The sequence below is a fragment of the Mercenaria mercenaria genome, chromosome 7 (assembly GCF_021730395.1).
Source record: "Mercenaria mercenaria strain notata chromosome 7, MADL_Memer_1, whole genome shotgun sequence".
Lineage (NCBI taxonomy): Eukaryota > Metazoa > Mollusca > Bivalvia > Venerida > Veneridae > Mercenaria > Mercenaria mercenaria.
This window is the reverse complement of record NC_069367.1, coordinates 2,664,381-2,686,534: the sequence shown is the minus strand read 5'-3', so window position 1 is coordinate 2,686,534 and position 22,154 is coordinate 2,664,381. Positions and strand designations below refer to the sequence as shown.

The 22,154-nt window shown below is 35.0% G+C and overlaps 2 protein-coding genes across 2 annotated transcripts; one reads left to right on the top strand and one right to left on the bottom strand.

Annotated features, from left to right (window-relative positions):
* The first annotated feature begins 4,364 nt into the window (after positions 1 to 4,364).
* LOC128558388 (uncharacterized) lies at positions 4,365 to 12,771 on the top strand. Its single transcript, XM_053547374.1, has 4 exons — positions 4,365 to 5,724; positions 8,585 to 8,661; positions 11,038 to 11,337; positions 12,177 to 12,771. Exons 2-4 carry the CDS (start codon positions 8,586 to 8,588, stop codon positions 12,533 to 12,535), a joined length of 735 nt encoding a protein of 244 aa, XP_053403349.1. The 5' UTR covers positions 4,365 to 5,724; position 8,585; the 3' UTR covers positions 12,536 to 12,771.
* Positions 12,772 to 14,898: 2,127 nt separating this feature from the next.
* Positions 14,899 to 21,271, bottom strand: LOC128558389 (uncharacterized). The gene is made up of 4 exons (XM_053547375.1): positions 20,463 to 21,271; positions 18,417 to 18,590; positions 15,438 to 15,520; positions 14,899 to 15,140 (listed from the first exon to the last, which is right to left on the bottom strand). Exons 1-4 carry the CDS (start codon positions 20,678 to 20,680, stop codon positions 14,914 to 14,916), a joined length of 702 nt encoding a protein of 233 aa, XP_053403350.1. The 5' UTR covers positions 20,681 to 21,271; the 3' UTR covers positions 14,899 to 14,913.
* Between the last annotated feature and the right edge of the window lie 883 nt (positions 21,272 to 22,154).

Here is a 22,154-nt window from a genome sequence, read left to right as displayed (position 1 = left end):
AGGTATCGCAAGCAAGCAGTTACCGCAAGCAAGCAGGTATCGTACAGGTTTGCACAAAAAGCACACATGTATGCATACAAAATGTCTTCACAACTGGGAACCTCTCTCTGTCATAACAGGTTAGTTCTATAAATTGTATGACAATCTTATACCACTGCCCGGTAGTGATTTCAGTATAGACTATTTTGAAATTAACGCTGATTTTATACGAACATAGAACAAAGAATGAATTAGAAATAACTTAAGGGAAAAACAAACTTACACAAACTATATTATGCAAAATAGAAAGGAACTGAACGGATGCAAGATTCGAACCGTCAGAAGTAACACTACAAAATGATTAAATTTCCATCGCCAATAAACCAACTACTGATCTAACTAATTTCGACACCATGCGATATTAACAAATATAGATAACACTCACAAATGAATTATTTTCCGTCACCCTGGACTGTATATCGTTAAATATGTCAGCTAGTTTATTTTAAACTATTACTAATGTCACATACCGTGAAAAAATGTATTACTACTTTAGATTATTCCCTATTGCTAAATTTTTAAACCTTTATAATCGATACAAAACAGCAGTAAGCAAAGTAAAGCAAGTTTGTATATCGATAAACTGGTTTTACTGACAATCAATAACAGCTAGTATCATGATAATAAATGCCATACAAGGGAATGCATTTAGTAAATTGGTACTTGGCAAAATAGTTTGGAGCCATTTTGATCATTATACCAATGTTTTTTTTTTCGCTGCAGCGTATTTTATCCATATTAATATCTCACAAATGACACATACTTTTTACCTTCTTTGATATTTTCTCAGTTAATCAAAATAAAGCTGCTCTGTCTTCTGCAAAGGCACTGAGTACATGCATTTTAGGTTCTTATACTTTATAAGAAGATTTTTGTGTTACTTGCAAAGCCTTATGTTGCCATTGCGTGTGTTAGGGATTCACCTGGCTGGTATTACTTTTATTACTTTCGTATTACAAAACAAGTTTCCCCAGTAAACCGTTTCATTCATTACTGTCGTATTACAACAAGTTTCCCCAGTAAACTGTTTCTTTTATTACTTTCGAATTACAATAAGTGCTTCTTTCACAGCAATACAAATGAATGTTATACATTATAATTATCTTATTACTCCCCTACTTTATGAAGTACTGCAATTCACATTATTTGATCATAGATCTGCTCTTAAACTGATGCCATAGGGTAGGGTTAGGATTAGTTATATTTTTGCCCGCCTACCATATGGTGTACTTCCATTCCTATTATTTGGTAACAATTAGGATGGATGGCACGAATATCAACATCCCTGAGACAAAGCCTAGAGCTCTGGCTTCTCCAAAACCATTTAGCACATTAGTTTGCGCTCCCACGGGTCCTGATTTATATTCCTATACGTTAGCATGCTATAATTTAGTCACAATATAATTTGATGGGCACAGCTTCCAATTTTTGTAATGCATGAATATAAATAGGAGTTAAAGTGCGAGTTCTTCTGCGTCTATAAACTGGCTCAAATTCAGTACTGATGGTTTATTTTGCCATTTGGTGCCGTGCTATGTTCCTTCTTTATGTATGTATGTCTGTATGTATTATTATTATTATACCAGATTTATATAGCGCCCTTTTCATGATCAATTTAACGTTCAAAGGCGCTTTACATAGTTCAAATGCAGCCACACACGGCGCATAATTCATCCTCTGCTAGTACAGACACAGAGCGATCTGACCAGAGGGACAGAGTGAGACAAAGCCCCCACGACAGAGAGATCAGAAATCTATGGTGTACGAACTGGTTCAAAACTCTCAGAAACCGCATCTTGCGGTTTATAAAACCGCATCTTGCGGTTTAAAACCGCATCTTGCGGTTTATAAAGCGCATCTTGCGGTTTTAAAACTGCATCTTGCGGTTTCTAAACCGCAAGATGCGCTTTTTATAGTTTTGAACCGGTGTGCACGTTCTATTTATAAACCGCATCATGCGGTTCTTTTATCTTCCATTTCCGCCGATGTTACGTTTTTTAAGATCAGCCAATCAGACTGCCTTTTACATTTTTATCGCGCCAAAAAGCAGTTGGCGCCACATTCTGTTATTAAGGTTTCACAACACTATTTTTTTATTTTTTTTGATTTCGCTGTACTGGTATCCCTAAAATCGTATGTTAAATCCCAATCTACTAATACTACAAAGGCTCATAGTATGCAGATATGTTATGTATATCTAAATTTGGCAATTGTTTTTTGTGTAATATCCGTTCTATTGTCGGCCTCTCAATTATAATTAAAAATATATATTCAAGTTAGATATGGGTCAGAAGTTAGTTGATATCCTTAACGTGGAGCTTACCTTTTTGGTTCAGTCTGAATAGTTTTAATTTTACCAGTAAAAAAGCCAATATCAGTCTGCCTTACACTAAAATGTTCCGGTCTATCATAGTCTAAATTGCTATAAAGTTAGTGTTTGATAGTAATAATTGTTAATTTTTTTACAATGTAACATTTTGTTTTCAAATTTTTATGCATATACTTATATGCAACTTTTTATTCATATTGGGTATGCAAAATTTCACAATTTAGTTATTTGTGATATCTTGAGCCGGACTTTGATTGTTTGATTTAACTCTTTGAATGAAATTAGGATTCAAGAGGTACTCAGTGCAGAGATTGTTGAATTATTTCAACATGTTCATTTCCACAAATGTTATGATGAAATGAATATATGCCACTGAAAGATGATAAGAGTGAGTGAGTGAGTTGGGTTTTACGGCGAATCGACACAAATGGTCATATATAAAGTGGGTGAATATAACAGCTAGGTATTTGTATGAATGCAAGAAGAGCGTTAATTTTCAGCATTATTTCAAAAGCATTTCTACCTTATGCACAAAAGTTTTGGTTACAGGCATGAAAATACCTGTTAATATTAGACTAAATCTGCCTGATCCCTATGTTGCATCCATAATTATGTTACTCATGTGAGATATGGGGTTTTAATTATGCAGATAAACTTGAAAGACATAGAAAGTATTTTAAGAGAATGTTAAAAGTGAAAATGTCAACATGTAATGCTTCTGTATATGATTTTAACAACGATCAAATATGTTGACTATGACGCGACTATTCATATGTCAAAATATTTTTAATATATCGCGGTCATTGTCTTTGCATGTATCAGTCATGCGAAAGTGCAAAAACAGTTTTTACTCCGAATTATGATAAAATAAAACAGTACAGTTCAATAATCTAGGCTGTCGGTAATCCAATGCAAGCATATCGTTGATGCAAAACTTTGACACACTGAAGGAGAATTTTCCACAAATCTAACTGATCTAAAGTACTTTACTGATATTCCAACGTTCATTCTTGTAGCTATTTGAATACCTGAACAATTTTAGTTTTCAGCACTGTAAATGTGTGCTAATGTGTTTCATGTCCATCCAATTTAAATCGCTTTATTTATTTTAAATAATTTTTATTTTTGTTTTATTTGTGTTATATATCAGTATTAACAAACGAAAGAACTTTCGACAGAAGCGTACATCTGGGGACATTTGTCTGCAGAAAATAATAATTGAAAACTGGTCTCAGCAATCAGACCGCCAATATTACATGCTGTCAAGATCTTTATCATGTTCGAGTACAAAAAAGGTAATTAATTCAATCATTATGTGTATAATACCAATTTATATGACAGAGAGCAGATGTTATTTTATCAAGCTTCATCTTCATTAGCAGTTAAGTGCAAGTTTTAGACGTTTGTTCACATGCAACTTCATATTATGTAACTGATCTACATGAATATGTGATACATTTTTTCAATTAAATGGACATTCCAACGCTTTGAACCTTACTCGCTAGTTCTTGCAAATGATTAAGAAATCTTCCTTAAAGTAAGGCCAATTCTTTATTAACTTCTTGTTTTCACCAGCATCAGTAAATTAAGATTGCTAAATATCTATGACACGATAATTCAATAATTAATTATTCACTCATCTGAAATTCAGTGGTACCTGAAACGTTAATATTTTATTCTCCAAATTGAGTTTAAATCATTTCTGTGTATGTGACATCATTTTTGACGTCTGTCTCATGTATGTCGTCGCATTTAAGTTCTAAGTTCTAAGACGGTATTTTCAATTTCACTCAGGCCTAATAACAGATTTATATCATTTATAAGACGTTTAAGTGTAAATCGATTTGTTATAAAAAGATTATCAGATTTGCATCGAAAAATATGCATACTAATAATATTTCCGCTGCAGAGCTCATGTATACATCTCGATACAAATCTTATAACCAATGAACATTACGCACTTTATGAAGAGAAATCTAGTAAAGGAACATATCAAGAATAAATCTCAATTTAAACAAAGGAATGTGAAAGATGGCTATTACAGTTTCAAGCAGCAGCGTAGTTAGGAAAAGGTGTTTAGGTCCTAAATTATAATTTTTAAAAAAAAAAATTTTGCAACGTTAACGAATGTCTTCTCACCAGTTAATCACGGTAACTAATAAAAAGCTGGCATTTATTTACTATGATAGTACGCACCTGAACGACAATGATTTTATTCAAGAAAAATTACTAAATGAAATATATTTTTTCGATTCTAACACGTTACAAAGGAATTTAAAGTACCCTAAAAGCTTGACGGCATTAAATATTTGCCGTAAGCCGTTTGGCGCTATGACGTTACAAATGTGACGTCAGAAAAGTTAATTGTTGTATTATAATTCACTGTTTTCAGCCTCCTTTTTGTAATAAGAAAATGAATCGGATCTTGTTAGAATCTAAAACACTACTTCTACTTTTTATAATTATAAAGTAAGTTTGATTTCAGAAAATTACGGAAAATTTGTAAATTAGTTTTCCTTTTTTGAAAGGGAGGAGGGACATTACACCAAAATGTGGTACTAGAAAAACGTTAAAGTGTACTATACCTTTGTATGATTTCTGACATTTTGTATGCAGTCATATCAGTTTTAACCGAAACAAGTTAGGGATACATTTCAAATTCTCTCTTCTTTCGAACAGAAACAATAATTTATGACATGCTTAATGATGTGCGAGCGTTTTTTTCTTCTTTTTTTTTTTGTTTTTTGTTGTTTTTTTTTCATGGTTATCCGCCATTTTGATAAAAATCTTGGAATAATTCTTTCAAACAATAAGACCAGTGGGGTAATTATGCAAAAATGTAAAAATGTAAGATACTTGTAAGTAATATTTATGCTTATATGATACTGATATTAGAAACAAATTGTAAGACCTGAAATCGCTAGAACATTGATTTGAATATATAATAAGAACAACGAATTTGACCAAACTTTTTTTTATATATATTTTTTTAAATCTTTATTGTTGTAACGGTGACAATAGTCACGTCATTGCCGTTTACATTTTCAACCAATCGAATCAGTTTCATGTTCTTGGCATTTTTTTCTCCAAAAATATTATCCAATCACAACAGTGACAATGACTTATATAATTTCGGGCTGGACATTATTCTGTCATTACAACCTAGTTCGTTACTTGTATTAAGTGGATTATTTAGATTAATTCTTAGCTTTCTATTACACGTTTGGTTGATTATTTCGTTGCGTTTAATGTAAAGAAAGACAGAGTGTAACAGTTTGAAACACCAGCAAGTATTCCGATATATAGGCGTGTTCTGTTTTCCGAAGACAGCATCGAGGCATTCAGATTTAAAAAAGGTAAGTATATCTTTTTATTTGTATTTGCGCTATAACTCCTGTGTGTTAGCTTACTTTACCCAACATACAAAACTTATTCACCTTGAAAAATACAGTACGGCAAGGTTTTAAATGAGCTCGTAGAAATTAAGCGGTGTGCCGTTACCATGGAAACGGCTACAACTTATCTTCGCCATATTACAACAGTTAGTTATAACATCAGCTTGACTTTTCATATTTTCATCAAGTTATGAATACCTAATGTTTGCAGTGACTTTATTCTAAATATCTTATTAAATTCCTTAATTGCCGTCAGCTAGTACATTTTTAGAAATTAGCACGTGCATTTAATAGTGAACCAAAAAGGAGCCTTTTAAGCAGGAGTTATTTTAGACTTTATTTCAACTATGGCCAATATTTTGGTCTGAAATTGTTGTATAATATGCATGCAATTAAAATTCTAAAATTTTGGATACGTCTGTTTAACATTATTTAATAAAACAGATTATACGCCATATGGGTTCTTAATTCGCTTCATTTTTGAAAAGATATGGACAATGAAATTTAGGAATAACTCGTTAAATCTCCGCATTGAATATTTAACGTATATATATGAAAAATAAGTATTTATTAAATAAATTGTTGAAAAACATCGGATAAATTATGTTGATGTTTTTCTTCCGGTGACACAGCCTTTAATACATTGATCAAAATTCCTAATCGGTCAGTTTATATTTTATAACTATTTTGTTAATAATGCAAGTACTAGTATTCACAAGAAATATCACATACCGACATTAGGATTAGAATAGGCAGTGTAGCTAACTATTTATATATTTTTGGTAATTCACGGCCAAATTAAACGGATTATGCGTTTTGACCAATTATTTTGCCCGTTCATGGCATGTGCATCAATATGCACGTGCTCTTTTCCAGTTTTGGCGTTACTGACGAAAGTTCTTCTAGAAAAACACATATCATGGTGAAATTGACAAAAAAGCAATGCGATCGAGCTGTCGGAATGTAGCTAGCCGGGACACATTTACAACACTAGTCTAATTACTTTTGCAATTTCAAAAGAATTTTGATATAATTTGTTTGTATCTGTTACTTTGATAATGATTGTTATTTACATTTTTAACCTTATTTCCGTTTACGTGAACCTTCAATCTGTGGTTCTCTTTTGGCGAAATTCAACCCAAGTACAGTTCATTGAAGTAACCGATTTTACATTTTGTTGTAAAATTCCGACAGCCCAGGCGTTTTGCTCTTGTGTTAAATTCAGGATGATATGTGTTTTCTAGTAGGACTTTCGCCAGTTATGTTAAAAGTGTTCATTAACACATGCATATGCCCTGCACGTGCAAAATATACTATATTGATCAACACGCCTAATGCGGTTACGCTGTTCGTGAGTCGGCCGAAAATAAATCAAATTTAATGAAAATTAGCTACAGTATCTATTTAATGCCCCCATTATATAGTATATAGTAATCTAGCACAGTTTCTACTGAAATATTGTACATGTATCGGAAAAATCATGTTGAGTCATCAAAACATACATGTATCATGCCTTCATACCCTGACGCCAACAAGACTTATGATTTATTTGAACATGATTTATGTAGACTTTACCGCGCAATATTTATTCAGCCATCCGTTTTAAAATAATGATTTCACGCAGTATTGTCCGTATAAGTATTGACCTGGCACTCATGAATATTCCGTATGTTTCCGTAAAATAATCTTCGGTGTCCGAACCTAAATAACGATATAACTATAATTGAAAAGCCAGTTATATGCAACTATGTTTCATGCGCAGATATAGTCGTGCGTACAAAGTGTTTTGCCACTAACCTCAGCGTTCGAGTGTTCGAGTCCTCTATCTGACCATATTTTAATTTTTTTATTAAAAATGTCTGTAAAATTGACAGATGGAAAAATTGTCACACTTATCATGGTTTATCAGAGAAATACTCTACTATTGATTAACATTCTTCTACGTACATAAAACCGTTCTACAAAATGTCTTTTAAAACCTTCAGGACCAGACAAGTATTCATCCATTCAACGGACAATTCAAAGAACTGTTGTTAACGACACAAAATGAAATGTTTCTAAAACAATGTAAAATAGATACAAATACAAACACACGGAATTATATGGAAAAAAATGGTTATTTTCGTAGTATGTGTGTGTCTTATGCAGCAATAGGCACAGTCTTGTCAAGTATGAATAACATATTTCTTGCAAGCAATTTTCGTGGAAAATCAAGACATAGGCCGAAAATAGGTTACAAATATATTTACGTACACGTACGCACTATGACCAAAAGATTTAAGATTTTAGGATGTAACTTTTAAATAAATATAGAACATATTTTTGATCAAAAACGTTCTACCTGTAAGAGTCGCACGACGTAAGTTTTTTTGTCGCTGTTATTGTTGTTGTTGACATTACACGCGATGTAAAGGTGGCATGAAGATTAATGTCGTGCAAAATTTAAAATTATTTGTACAGAGAAAAGAGAACCAAATAATATGTCTACACAAAATGGGATGCATGAAAACCAGAACTTTATAGACATACATACACAAAGTAGTAAAATGGCGTGAAAAAATGTTAGTCGCATAATGGCGGATACAAATAGTCCTCAGTTTTTTTTTGTTTTTTTTTGTTTTGTTTTTTGTTTTGGTCTTAATTAAATCAATTTACAAACAAGCGACAGTATTAAAGATAATTCATAAATTTTATAAGTGTATTATCATCTAGAGACCTTTAAAAATAAATCGCTTCTACTTGAAGCCGCTATTTATGAAAATTCATGTTAAACATTTGGTGCATCAAACAGTAACTTTGTGCATGTGTTTTATATTTACAGAATGGAGAATAACCAAGTCCCCGACGATACTCCAACAGATGTTGAAACCCCAGTCCGACAACGGTCGCCAACACGCAGTAAGTTATATTATAAGTTTGAGAGTTAACTGGTAGGATATTTGTTGAGTCTTATAACTGTAGGTTGTGCGCCTCAAAATGGTTTACAGAATGTAGTACCAAAATGCGTTGGATATGTACACAGCCAACGCAAAACGGTATTAATAATAATGACATGATTTACAAAAAAGAATATTTTGTGACGAAGGGACAATATCGAACTAATCGGCTGATTATAGAACTTGCCCGAGATATTAACATTCTGACCAATTTTGGTAAACATTGGATGAGAACTGCTCCAGTTAGATAGCGAAAATTTTTTAGAGCCCAAGCCCCCACCACCCCCTACCCCTCGTCCCCCGCCCTACGCAGGTGTTCTCATTATACGTCGTATGCAAATGAAGAAAAAAAGGCCAAAGTCTGCGATAAATATTTAGAGAAAATCATTCGCATTTATATATATAATTCTAACACGATCCGATTCATTTTCCGATTAAACAAAGAAGGCTGGAAACAGTGAATTATTAAACAACCATTCACTGTTCTGACGTCACAACTATTACGTCATAGCGTCAAGCGGCGTAGCGGCGCGCTGGAAAAGAACCCGACTGAAAACGGGCAAATATTTAATGCATGCCGACAAGGGTGTACTTTAAAGTTCTTGATAACGTGTTAGAATCGAAATAATATATCTCATTCAGTGATTTGCTCTTGAATAAATCACTGTTTGTCGTTCAGATGCGTACGCCCTCGTGATAAATCACTGTTTGTCGTTCAGATTGCTACGCCCTCGTGATATAATTCCTTCGCATCTGAACTCCAAACAGTGATTTATTCAGCGACAAATCACCGATGAGATATATTATTTCTTAAATTTAATATGGCTAACAATGCTTTAATCATCACAGCGATGTTATGACGTCACGTCAACGTGATATTTAGCACCATGTACGCATCGAGAAATAGCGCTTTCAAATTTCATGAAATATTTTATTTAATAACATGTTTTAAACGAAATGTAAGATTGCACAAATGTTTTGATCAATTTATACACATACTGAATTAGTTATTCGCTTTTCTGAATAATTCGCAATAATTTCCGCTCGAAATGAATTCTGCCGCAAGACGTATTACCGTTTCCGGTTCTGGCATGTTTTAACAAATACCTACTACTGGCGCCATGCTTGCGTGGAGAAACAGTTCCATCGTAGTTGATATAAATTTTACAATAAAGAAGAATCGAAATAATTTATAGCAAAACAGTGCTTTATCACTATTTATACACTCGGGCGGTTATACGTCGTCCGAAATAATTTCACTCGGGCTGCGAACCTTGTGAAATTATTACGCCCGACGTATAACCGCCCGTCGTGTATAAATAGTAATAGGCCTAAAGCACTGTTTTGCTATAAATTATTTCTTAAGTAAATAATAAAGTACATGATATTTAATACCTTACTGTGGAGGAAGCTTCATTTATGAGTATATAATATATTTCTTGCCTACCTAGCGGGGAAAGTATACATTTATCCGAGCACGCGCCGGGGATAGATATTCCTGTATTTGCCTAGGAAAAAACCCCTGTCTAAAATAGCGTGCACTAAGGTGACGTCACATAGTACTGGTACCATTGTGACGTCATAAACTTTATTAATAATGTCAGGAAATACCCAAACCTATTTGTCTCCACGATCTATTTTGAACATGATAGGCAAGAAAAATGATCTAACATGTCTGCCTGTGTAAGACAGCTGTTTTCCCTACCCTCGGGACAGCATGGATAAAAAACCTCGCTAACGCTCGGTTTTCCATTCCACACTGTCCCTCGGGTAGGGAAAATCCCGTCTTACACAGGCAGGCATGTAAGATCCTTATATTCTTACCCATTTAAACACGCATAACCCTCTATTTCGGGGAGGAATCCAAAATATCACTTGCATGTATACATCAAAACAGAAATCTAAATCTGACGAATGAGAATTTAGTTTTAAGAAAATTATCGAGTAATCCCAAGCCTACATTTTAGTCTTCTTTTACGTTGTGCGAAAACTTTAAATCTCGGGATGGGAACTCGAAACCCCAATCCCCAGCGTTTGTATAGTAGACATTACCTCATTTTATCTTTCTCTTTTGTGCGTCATGTAAAAAATGAGCACAGCTCCTGATGTAGAAAGAACTACTAAAATACGTTACATTCCATGATTTTTAGCACATCATATGTGCCAATAAAATGCAATTTGCCACTACCAAAATTCGGCCGAATTTTGGTAGTGACTACCAAAATGCGTTGCTACCATAGGTCGAATACTTTTAGTCAATACTTACGCCCCAATCTCATGTCGACAGAATTAATTTTTCCGTGAATAAACAAATACGGCTTACTTTTTTTTGTTTTAGACACATACATGTCGCGGTTGGTCGGTATTGGGCAGAGTATTAATCAAAGTATCAGAAGGCTCCAATTTGATCCCGACATGCAGCAGGGACTTGCGGCACAGCTCTCGGCGTCATTCAACCGGGCGAGTCCAATTCGCAATAGGGAGACAGCACCAGTCCGTGTTAGGGGACGAGGCGGTCGTGTTCAAGGCGGTAGGGGTCGCCGATCACAGGAGCTCCAGATAAGACTAGTGTGCCTCAGAAGACCTGAGCGATCTAGCTCGAACATTAGCTACCAAGAATTGAGAGAATATGGTTTGGGTTCGTATACTTAATTATATTAATCTGGGTACATGTAGGTAGTGCAAATTACACTTTATTTGATACTTAATACTTGACTGAGTGCAGAAAAACGTAATTGGTGCATTTTATCCGCATTTAAAAGCAAAAAAAAAAAGAAACAATTCAACAGGAGATCAAAATATGAAGCCAAATCCCCCTAAATTCTGTATAAATTAACGGTAGTTACATATTAGTTGATGAATGTTTCCAATTCGCTAGAACAATTTGATAAACTGATTTTACCAATTTTGAACTATAGGAGCAAAACCTGTGGATTCTGACAGGCTAATCAAATAGAGCGAATTCATTTACAATTTTGTAATTCTCTTTTGGAGTAACGCTTATATAGCATTACGTTTATAGAAACAAAAATCAAACAACACCGAATCATAAAAACAAAGAGTTGATTTACATAAAAATTGAACAGCATGTACAAAATGAATATAACTCTACGAAACAAGAGCTGTAAACTGATGTAAAAACTGAATTCCGGAAAAGGACTGCGTAAAGGGGCCCAACTTCCGGACAGTCGAACGCCTTTAAAACTCACCATTTTTCGAAGAACTGTTACATATGTTCGTTTTGATGCATTTGTTATAGCAATCTGACTAAAGTACAACTCCTATTAGGCTACGCTTAGGATTTGAAGACGTTCTATTGATAGCCTCGTTCTGACGACCCTTGCACTAGCCAATTAGAACGCTTACTTACAATATTTTGTAAGATTTAAAAACCCATATTTAGCCTGGGTTTTTATACTTGCAATTCTTATGACGACCACATTGCGAAGTAGAATATACACTTTCTTCTATTTTCAGGTAACGCTTCAACCGCAGACGAGAGAGGGGTTTGCGTCATTCCTATAGATTGGACGGAGGAGTCATTTCGTCAATATATCGAAGAGGCCTTTCCGGTGCTTAGGTCAACACAGTACGAAGCTAGACGGTCAGAGCGTGGAGGTCGCCTTGTCCGGTTGGAGACTTTAATACCAAGCGATCTTCGCAACGTTTTCCTGGCGGGCCGTGACAGGATTAGAAATCCACCAACGGTATTTATCACCCCGCTTGAAGAGATCCACCACAGAACGATGGATACACCAACGGTAAGTCATGGTATTTTTGTGTCATATTTATTTTTACATCATTACAGTATTAACATTTTAAGTATTAAGTATTGATACGTAAGGAATTTGGCTTAACTCAATGTTGAAACCGTACATTCGTTTGCTGAACACGATATCTTTATAATTATTGCATTTTCCGATTTAAAACAAATTATAAAACTCACATTTTCTTGATAAGACTTGAACTCAAATTGATTAAAACTTAGGCACCGCTGCAAATATATGTTACAGTTTGGCTTGAGTTCAGTAATATATCTAATGGAAAGTAAATTCCTTCGACGTGCCGCGATACAAAATTAGTAGGATGCATTTTTGGGAAATTTAGCCAGAGCAATCAGAACAGCCAGAGTTAGGGATCAGTGTTAGGGTTAGGATTAGTTCTGGCTACTCTGGTTACTCTGGCTGCTCTGGCTAAGTTCATGAACGTGTAGAATGCAGAATATTCTCATAAAAACGGAATGAGAAACAATGGAAAACTGTGTTTCTACAAGAAATCTTTACATGCAACAGAGTTAGCAAATGAAATACAGATACCGATACTTTATTTTATGTTTTCCAGTGAATTATAGAGTTTTCTCAGTGAAATAAAAGTGATAGATCTAATCCACAGTTTTGAAACAGTAGATTATCATTTTTATTTTTCACTGTTTTTGCCGAACTAGTTCCAGTCCTCCGTCGCGATCGAAGTCTTATCGCATAGTGCGGCAATTTTCCTTTGATCTTTGCAGCATGTTATACATAGTAACACACATTATTACTACAAAACTGTGCTGATATCTTACAAAATAACCTTTAAAGAAGTATAACAGCTTGGTGACCTTGGCCTTGGGTATAATGGGCTCAGCCCCTACACATACATTGTTTGTATAATGGACAATGTGTATGTGAAGTTACAGTAAGATATAAGCAATAGTAACAAAGATATGACAAAAAAACAAAGGTTGCCGAAAAACTTTAACCAAGAAGGGTCATACCAACGCCGACAAGGTCACAGTCAAGTGATCCCTAATCACTTCAGGTCATCAGGTAATTATGATTAAGCACTCTAGGAAATATGATTTGATAATTTTTGAAGTATTTATTCCTATATAACTCATATAACAAGTGACACCCAGGGCGGGGCCTCTTGTCACCCCAGGGGCATAATTTGAACAATTTTGTATGAGATCCGCTAAGCAATGCTACATACCCAATATCAAAGGCCTAGGCTTTGAACTTTCAGACAAGAAGATTTTTTCCCCTATGGATATGTCTATGTTAAATTTGGACACCCTAGGGCTGGGCCTCTTTTCAACCCAGAGGCATAATTTTGGTAGAGGAACACTAGGCAATGCAATATACCAAATATCAAAAGCCTATGCCATGCAGTTTCAGGCAAGAAGATTTTTAAAGTTTTTTTCTATATTAGTCTATGTAAAAGTTGAGATGCTCCGAGGCAGGGCCTCTTTTCACCCCAGGGACATAATATGAACAATTTTGGTAGAGGACCACAAGGTAATGCAACATACCAAATATCAAAAGCCTAGGACTTGCAGTTTCAGACCAGAAGATTTAAAAAAAAAATTCCTATATAAGTCTATGTAAAACTTGAAACCTCCCAGGGTAGGGCCTCTTTTCACCCCAGGGATATAATTTGAACAAATTTGGGAGAGGACCATAAGGCAATGCTACATACAAAATATCAAAGGCCTAGGTCTTGTGGTTTTAGACAAGAAGATTTTTAAAGTTTTTTTCCTATATAAGACTATGTAAAACTTGTGACCCCGGGGGTGGGGCCTCTTTACACCCTAGGGGCACAATTTGAACAATCTTGGTAGAGGACCATTAGATGATGTTACATGTCAAATATCAAGGCTCTATGCCTCTGGGTTTTGGACAAGAAGATTTTTAAAGTTTTTCCTTTTGGTTGCCATGCCAACCAGTTCTCCATGGAATTCAATTCTTTGAACAATTTTGAAAGGGGGCCACCCAAGGATCATTTCTGTGAAGTTAAGTTTAATTCTGCCAAGTGGTTTTCAAGAAGAAGATTTTTTTAGAAAATGTTGACGGACTGACTACGCACGACTGACGACGGACACTGATCAGTCACAAAAGCTCACCATGAGCCTTTGGCTCAGGTGAGCTAAAAAAAAACAGGTGCATATACAGTTATGGTTATTAGTTACTGCACTCTGCCTCAATGTGTTCTTTATGAATTTAAAATTTAAAGAAAGCCTCTCTTATAGTTAACGAGACATGCTCTGGATAAAGTTTTAACATATTAATTAAAATCAGCAATAGGCCAGCTAGAGTTATGGTTCTTAGTTACTGCACTTCCTCTCACTGACCTTTAGAATTGTGTGAAGCACTGAGTGAATCAGTTACATACTTTTCAAGTTATACACTCATCTGGAAATGCTTTCATACACACAAACACATATGATATATGTAAGCTATTCATTGCTAACATACCTTATAAGCTTGTGATTGCCATCTATATGCCAAAGTGCATTTGGACCTGGTACAGAATATGTTCTTCTGCAGATAGTCTGACTCCATCTCATTGCCACAGCTGCAGGGTCAACCCTCAATAATGCTTCTGCCACCCTGTCTCTTTGAACATGTATACCATCTGCTAAAAGCTGGCCCATCACATTTCTCTGACCAAGCATGGGGTTTCCTGCAATAATCATTTAGAATCTTTACTGGTAGAAATGGGAACCAAATGTCTACTTTCATTATTCTCATTGTTCTGATTGTCTATGTCTAGTTTTTGGTTGGGATTCCAATTGTCTGGGATTGGAAAACATGACCTCTTGATTGACGGTCAAGCTTGTTACCTATAGCCTGCAATGTCACTTATTCATACACATTATAAAGAAACACATTTTCTTGTCATTGACAGAATGCATTCTTCAAAGTCACCGTGAAAAGGAAAAATTTTTGTTAAAAAGCTTAAAATGCTATGATCTTATACCTTCCGTAATATTTTTTACTCTCTCATCGAGCTCGTCATTAGACATATTGCAAAATCTGTCCTTCCTACTCAAATTGTATTGTCTGAAATATAAAGCAGAGGTATCAGTAAAGATGAATGTGCACATGCTTTTTTAAGTAAATAATAAACTGTATCATGTATTGATATTGGGTAAAAGACTTATTTAAAATTGGCATATTCTTTTAAAAGTTCCAAGCCAAAAAATTGATTATTTCTAAAAAAAATCATTCTATAGCAAATACATTTTAAATTTTAGATAATTGTAACTATAATTGTTCGTCTTGATAAAATAATTACCAGTAATTGCAATCGGGATGTAAATTAATAAGGTAAGATTTTAAGGCGAAAGTTGTTTACAAATTAACTGACATCTTGTTACCAATAAAAAGTTGCAATAAATGCTCATAGATTCTTCGGAAAACAAATGATCTTTTTCATATTTAAACAAGAGGGTCATGATGACCTTGAATCGCTCACCTTGGTATATTGAACCACATGTTTCAAATGGCCAACTGATGCTAAAATATTAGAAAGTAGATCAGTAGGTCATATTTATGGTCACTGAAAGACAGCTTAAAGTTTGGTGTACAAAACTGTACTTGACATCCAAATTTAAAGGCTGGATCTTAAACTAGAGTGGTCACAAGCAAATGTTTATGCACGGACACACAGGCGATGTAGACCTACTGACCTAGTTTTTGACCACAAGAACCCAGTTTCGAATTGGACCTAGACAGCATCAAGATGAATAATCAGACCAACTTTCATACAGATCCCATGAAAAATATAGCCTCTAGAGAGGTCACAAGGTTTTTCTATTATTTGAAATACTGACCTAGTTTTTGATGGCATGTGACCCAGTTTCAAACTTGAACTAGAGTAGATATCATCAAAGTGAACATTCTGACCAATTTTCATGAAGATCCTTGAAAAGTATGGATTCTAGAGAGGTCACAAGGTTTTTCTATTTTTAGACCTACTGACCTAGTTTTTGATTGCATGTGACCCAGTTTTTAACTTGACCTAGACATCACCAAGGTGAACATTCTGACCAATTTTCATGAAGATCCATTGAAAAGTATGGACTCTAGAGAGGTCACAAAGTTTTTCTATTTTTAGACCTACTGACCTAGTTTTTGACCGCAGTTGACCCAGTTTCAAACTCGACCTAGATATCATCAAGATGAATATTCAGACCAACTTTCATACAGATCCCATGATAAATATCGCCTCTATAGAGGTCACAAGGTTTTTTCTATTTTTAGACCTACTGACCCAGTTTCAAACTTAACCTAGATATCAGCAAGATGATCATTCTGACCAAATTTCATAAAGATCCCGTGAAAAATGTGACTTCTAGAGTGGTCACAAGCAAAAGTTTACGGACGCATGCACGACAAGTGAGCTAAAAACCAACTACTTGGTTTAAAGTCTATATAAATGTGACATTTTATATCTGTACCTACTAGCATTACTTTAACTAATATTTTTCTCATATTCTAAATGAAGTTATTCTTAAGTTAATGATAATGAATGAGTAAATGTCTTGTACAGTATGTTTTTGTGCATGATGCATGAACCAGGATTTTCCAAGTCCAAAAGAGGGCATAATTTGGTAAAAATGCAGGTCAGAGTTATGGGACTTGATGCTATCAACTAGTTTTATAACTCCATAGCAAGTGAAGTTTCAATTCAATAACTGCATTATTTTTGGAGATAGTAACTTGCATGTAAAACTTAAACCAGGATTTTCTAAGTCCAAAAGGGGCCACAATTTTCTCAAAATACATGTCAAGAGTTATGGGACTTGACCAAGTTAGGTAAGTAATTGATGTAAAAACAAGAAGCTGCGTTCAATAAACGCTTGATGCCCCCGGTAGCATCCTTGTCGATAAAAAAGCAACCTAAGTCCAAAACGAGGTCAAGTTCAAGGTCAAACTGAGGTCAGGTGATGTGTGAAGATGAATGGTCACAGATTACATCTGTATTAGTATCTAGTCATTCTAGTAAGGGGTATTAATGCTAGACGAAACGGTCCCATTTGGTTAACCAAGAGATGGCCCATATAAAGCAACCTAAGTCCAAAATGAGGTCAAGGTCAAACTGAGGTCAGGTGATGTGTGAAGATGAGGAACGGTCACAGATTACACCTGCATCAGTATCAAGTCATTCTAGTAAGGGGCACTGATGCTAGATGAAACGGTCCCATTTGGTTAACCTCGTACGGCCGGACGAACAGACAGGACAATTACTATATGCCTCCCGCATCAATAGATGCCGGGGGCATAAAAATTAAGTTTCAAGCTATATGCCTTTAAATGATAGCAACATGTACTTGCATGCAAAACTTTAACCAAGGTGTGACGCTGACACCAGGGTGAGTAGAATAGCTACATTATTCTTTGAATAATAGTTGAGCTAAAAACAGTTAAGTAGGTCAAGGTCATAGTCAGGTGACACTTAATCACTTAGGGTCATCAGGTAATTATAATTAAACAGTCTAGAATATATGATCTGATAATTCTTGAAGTATTTTCTCCTATATAACTGGTATAAAAAGTGACCCTCCAGGGCTGGGCCTTTTTCACGCTAGAGGCATAATTTGAGCAATCTTGTCAGAGGTCCACTAAGTTATGAGGTTACCTCAAACTTGGCACAGGGCCCTCATTTGGCATTCTGAACCATCAGCTGTGGCCGTACACCCACAAACCCTTTTAACATTTTTCTTTCGTTAGCCACGAGTTCTGTGTGAAGTGTAATTTTTTTAACAATCATCCATGGATCATTCCTGTGCAGTTTCATCAAAACTATACTTGTATTTTAGCAGGAGATGTTGTTTAAAGGAAAGTATGGATGGCCGGACAGCGAGCGATCATAATAGCTCACCCTGAACCTTTGGCTCCTGTGAGCTAAAAACAACATACAGACAGGTTAATATATTATCAGTAAAACATTTACCTCAGTCTTCTTTTCACACTGGACACACTGATATTGACAAGGTCTGCTATCTCTTTGTTTGTAAAATGTAGATCAAGAAGTAGCTCAAGCTGATCCCTTGAGACAACATATCGTGGCCTTCCAGTTTCACCATGCTGAACCTCGGGTCTGGTCTGACTGTCATCCTCAGCAGATCTGAAATAATTGCCCTTTACTGCTAGACTTTTAACTTATACAATCTAAGATATTATCTAATTCATCATATTGTTTACTACAGACAATCTGTCGGAATCAACCTATAATTAGGAAATAATAAGTTCCCAAACGTGATTTATCGTAGACTAACCAGAGTTTTGAGTTCTTATGCAAAAGAATATATCACTAAGGCCAAGAGCCCAGAAAATACTGATAATTCCTGAGCAATACTGGGAAATATGATTCAACAGGAGAAATCCCTGTGACGTCACATATTAACATCTGTTTATCTGGTTTTAGGCAAAACAAATGTTTGTACATTGTTTATGTATGTGATTGAAATTCTTCATTTCTAACAACTTTTTTTTCGCTCAATTTAAAAAAGTTTTGAAATACTTACAATTTTTATATTTAAATATCTTTTAAAACTGAATAATCATTTTAAATGACATATAATTTTAAAAGCTGCGTAGTGATATTCAAAACCTCTAATAAAGCACTGTAAGTGAAGCATATATTATTAATCTATTTCATTTCAACATAATAATTAAATGTAATGAATAAATTGCTTGTTTTATAACCTACCATTGATTATGATAAAAAAAAATATTGATAATTTTAGTATTTAAGTTAGTGGTGTAACAATACCCTAGTCTAACGATATAATACATATCGTGATACAGATGCAATGATACAGTATGTATCGCGATAAAAATGGAGCACTGATGTGACATAATGAAAAACAAAGTTCCTACAATTTGAAAGTACTTGACATGTTGTTTTATAAATGATACATTTGTTAAGATACTATCTTTAACATGTTTAACACTGATTTTATGAAAGTTAATTCAATTTTTTACTTTTCACTGTACACCTCAGCCAAGGTATTTTGCAACCTGGTGTTGCACAAATGAGTAAAAATCAACTTTCTTAAACTCCACTATCAATACGATATTTGGGTAAGATTCTTTGGTCTAATTGCAAAAAAAAAAACAGTTAAATTGAAATGTTTTTGATAATTTGTCTGATGATTATCAAGGACAGTAAAAATCAGTAAAATGCCTGCACATGGAAAATTATATCAAATATCTTCAGACAAAGGTATCGCCATGAATCATTACACCCTTAGTAGTTAGGCCGTTAGAAAATCTCTAAAAAAGCTTTGTCTTTCCCACCCTAAATCTTCATTTTTTCTACCAAAAAGTACTTTGCTCAGAAAATGAAGTTGATAAGTTGACAAACTGTCAGATTGGATCATGTCTAAACTCTAACCTTAGCCATATGACAAAATACACTTGTATAGTGTATTACAAAATACATATATAATAAGTAGAGAAGTATTACAAACAAGAGCTGTTAGAGCATTCAACTATTTGTAATCCTAGGCTTGAATTTAGTAGAAATTGGATCAACCCAACAGGATTAATTAGTCAAAATAATTCCACGTTCAGAATCAGATTGTGTTATAATCGTGACGAGCAATCTTAACGTCAAATCATTGAAAAACCAAAAGAATGGACGAAGAATCACACTACACAGTCATGTAAAGTTATTGGTTTAATTGCTTGCGCATATTTCGTGTAGACATTGTAAAGGTTAATCGTGTACAGTTCATGTATAGGTTTAAATCGATCACCAGAAAAATAGAGCATATAGTGCCGGCAGCAATGAAAATTTCATCATTATTCCATTATTTTGGTCTTCCAAGTTTTTAGACATAAGATGGGAGATTGCCTATATAAAAATTATCTCAATATTTCTTAGGCTGTGTCAAATTAGTTGGACTTTGTATACTGTGGGCATTTTTGAGGTGCTTTATTAATGGTCACAATATATTCAGTTTGACAGAAAAATAAATTATAATCTACAAACCTTTTTAACTCTTGAACTACTTCCAAGGCTTCTGACAAGTCGGTCAAAATATTTGCACATCCGGGATAAGCTACAGTCATTCTGTTGACGTTTCTAATCAACGCGTCCAACCGGACAATGGCGCTGTCTAATGCATCTTGTGACTGTGACACTTCTAGTGATCTATTGATCGATCCCATTACAACTCGAACTCGCTCAAGGAAGTTTCCGATGTCCATAATTTTAAACTACCATTTATTATTGTGTTTTTGTTGTTGTTTCGCAAATCGCGCTCAAATGAATAACGAGCTTTCTCATTGGTTGATGGAAAAACAATACCCTACCGTACTATACTGCATCCGGTTAAAGCCGGGTAAAACCGCATGATGCGGTTTAGTATTTCACGCACAAACGGTTCAAAACTGTTCCAGCGCATCTTGCGGTTTAGAAACCGCATCTTGCGCTTTATAAACCGCAAGATGCGCTTTATAAACCGCAAGATGCGCTTTAAAAACCGCAAGATGCGCTTTTAAACCGCAAGATGCGGTTTCTTAGAGTTTTGGACCAGTTCGTATCCCATAGTAATCAGATACAGACTTGTCCGGCTAACTTAGCCTAGCTCATTTCGAATAGACAGCCTGGTTCTTTAACGTGCCCAGTGTATAGCACTGATACACGCAAGGATTGCCTGGGTTCCTGACCAGTACACCTCTAGTTGGGTGGGAAACACTGAAAAGCGTTTCTGAAAATTCCCGAGTAGCTGCCGGGGATCGAACCCCCGACCTCAGGATTGGAAGGCCAGTGTGCAAACCACTGAGCTATCCGTCCACCTATTCATGTATGTGTTGCTTTTTTATATATGTTTGTATTATTTATTGTAGAGTATATGTGTGTACATTGTATATGTGTTTATATGTGTAGAAACTATGTGAATACATACATACATACATACATTACCATGCGGAGTGTTGTATGGGTGACGAAGTTTTGCCTGTTGGACGCTCTAGTCATTGTTTGACAATATTCATGTCATTCCTATTATGATTTGTGACTTATCTTATCATATTGAAAATGTTTGACTGTAAGAAGCTGAAATAACTTTTGTATCAACCTTGAAAACCAACTATATTGATATAACATCTAACCGTGTCATTCAGTTTCTCACTGGATCATTTATTACTACATCGGACCCGATAGCATGAATGATTTTGAAGTTAACATGTTAAATTTCGTTAGGTTTGACAATTTTCTAGCTTTGAAATAGCGGAGGAAGACCCCGGTACCCCATACGGGAATATTTTTAAAGTACAGGTGGGCACCTGGGTAGAACAATACAGCTGAGAAGGGCAAGCAATAACGACAGAACATTTTCTTATACTTACTCTAGGAACACTTTTGCAGTTAAGCATGCGCGTCACATCCAGAGGACATAATTATAGCCACCAACATGCATCCCTTAGCACATCAAACATACAGACACGGTAATTCGTGCAAACAATAATATCCACAAACCTGTACAAATTATCCTTCCTTCACTATGTTATTCTAATGACTCGTAAACTGTGTTACGCGATATTATGTTATATTTATGTATAGAGCAAATACAACATCTAACGTTTTAGCGAATAATAAATTGTATATTAACTAATAAACTGAAGAGAACTACACAGCGTGAAATACACTTCAATCTCGTATCATCTAACAGATTTCACT

Coding starts and splice junctions, on each gene's coding strand:
- LOC128558388 (XM_053547374.1), top strand. CDS start 8,586: ATGGAGAATAACCAAGTCCCCGACGATACTCCAACAGATGTTGAAACC. Junction 8,662..11,037: donor ACAACGGTCGCCAACACGCA/GTAAGTTATATT, acceptor TTTTTGTTTTAG/ACACATACATGTCGCGGTTG. Junction 11,338..12,176: donor ATTGAGAGAATATGGTTTGG/GTTCGTATACTT, acceptor TTCTATTTTCAG/GTAACGCTTCAACCGCAGAC.
- LOC128558389 (XM_053547375.1), bottom strand. CDS start 20,680: ATGGACATCGGAAACTTCCTTGAGCGAGTTCGAGTTGTAATGGGATCG. Junction 18,591..20,462: donor GTAGTTCAAGAGTTAAAAAG/GTTTGTAGATTA, acceptor CAATTATTTCAG/ATCTGCTGAGGATGACAGTC. Junction 15,521..18,416: donor AGTGTGAAAAGAAGACTGAG/GTAAATGTTTTA, acceptor TTTATATTTCAG/ACAATACAATTTGAGTAGGA.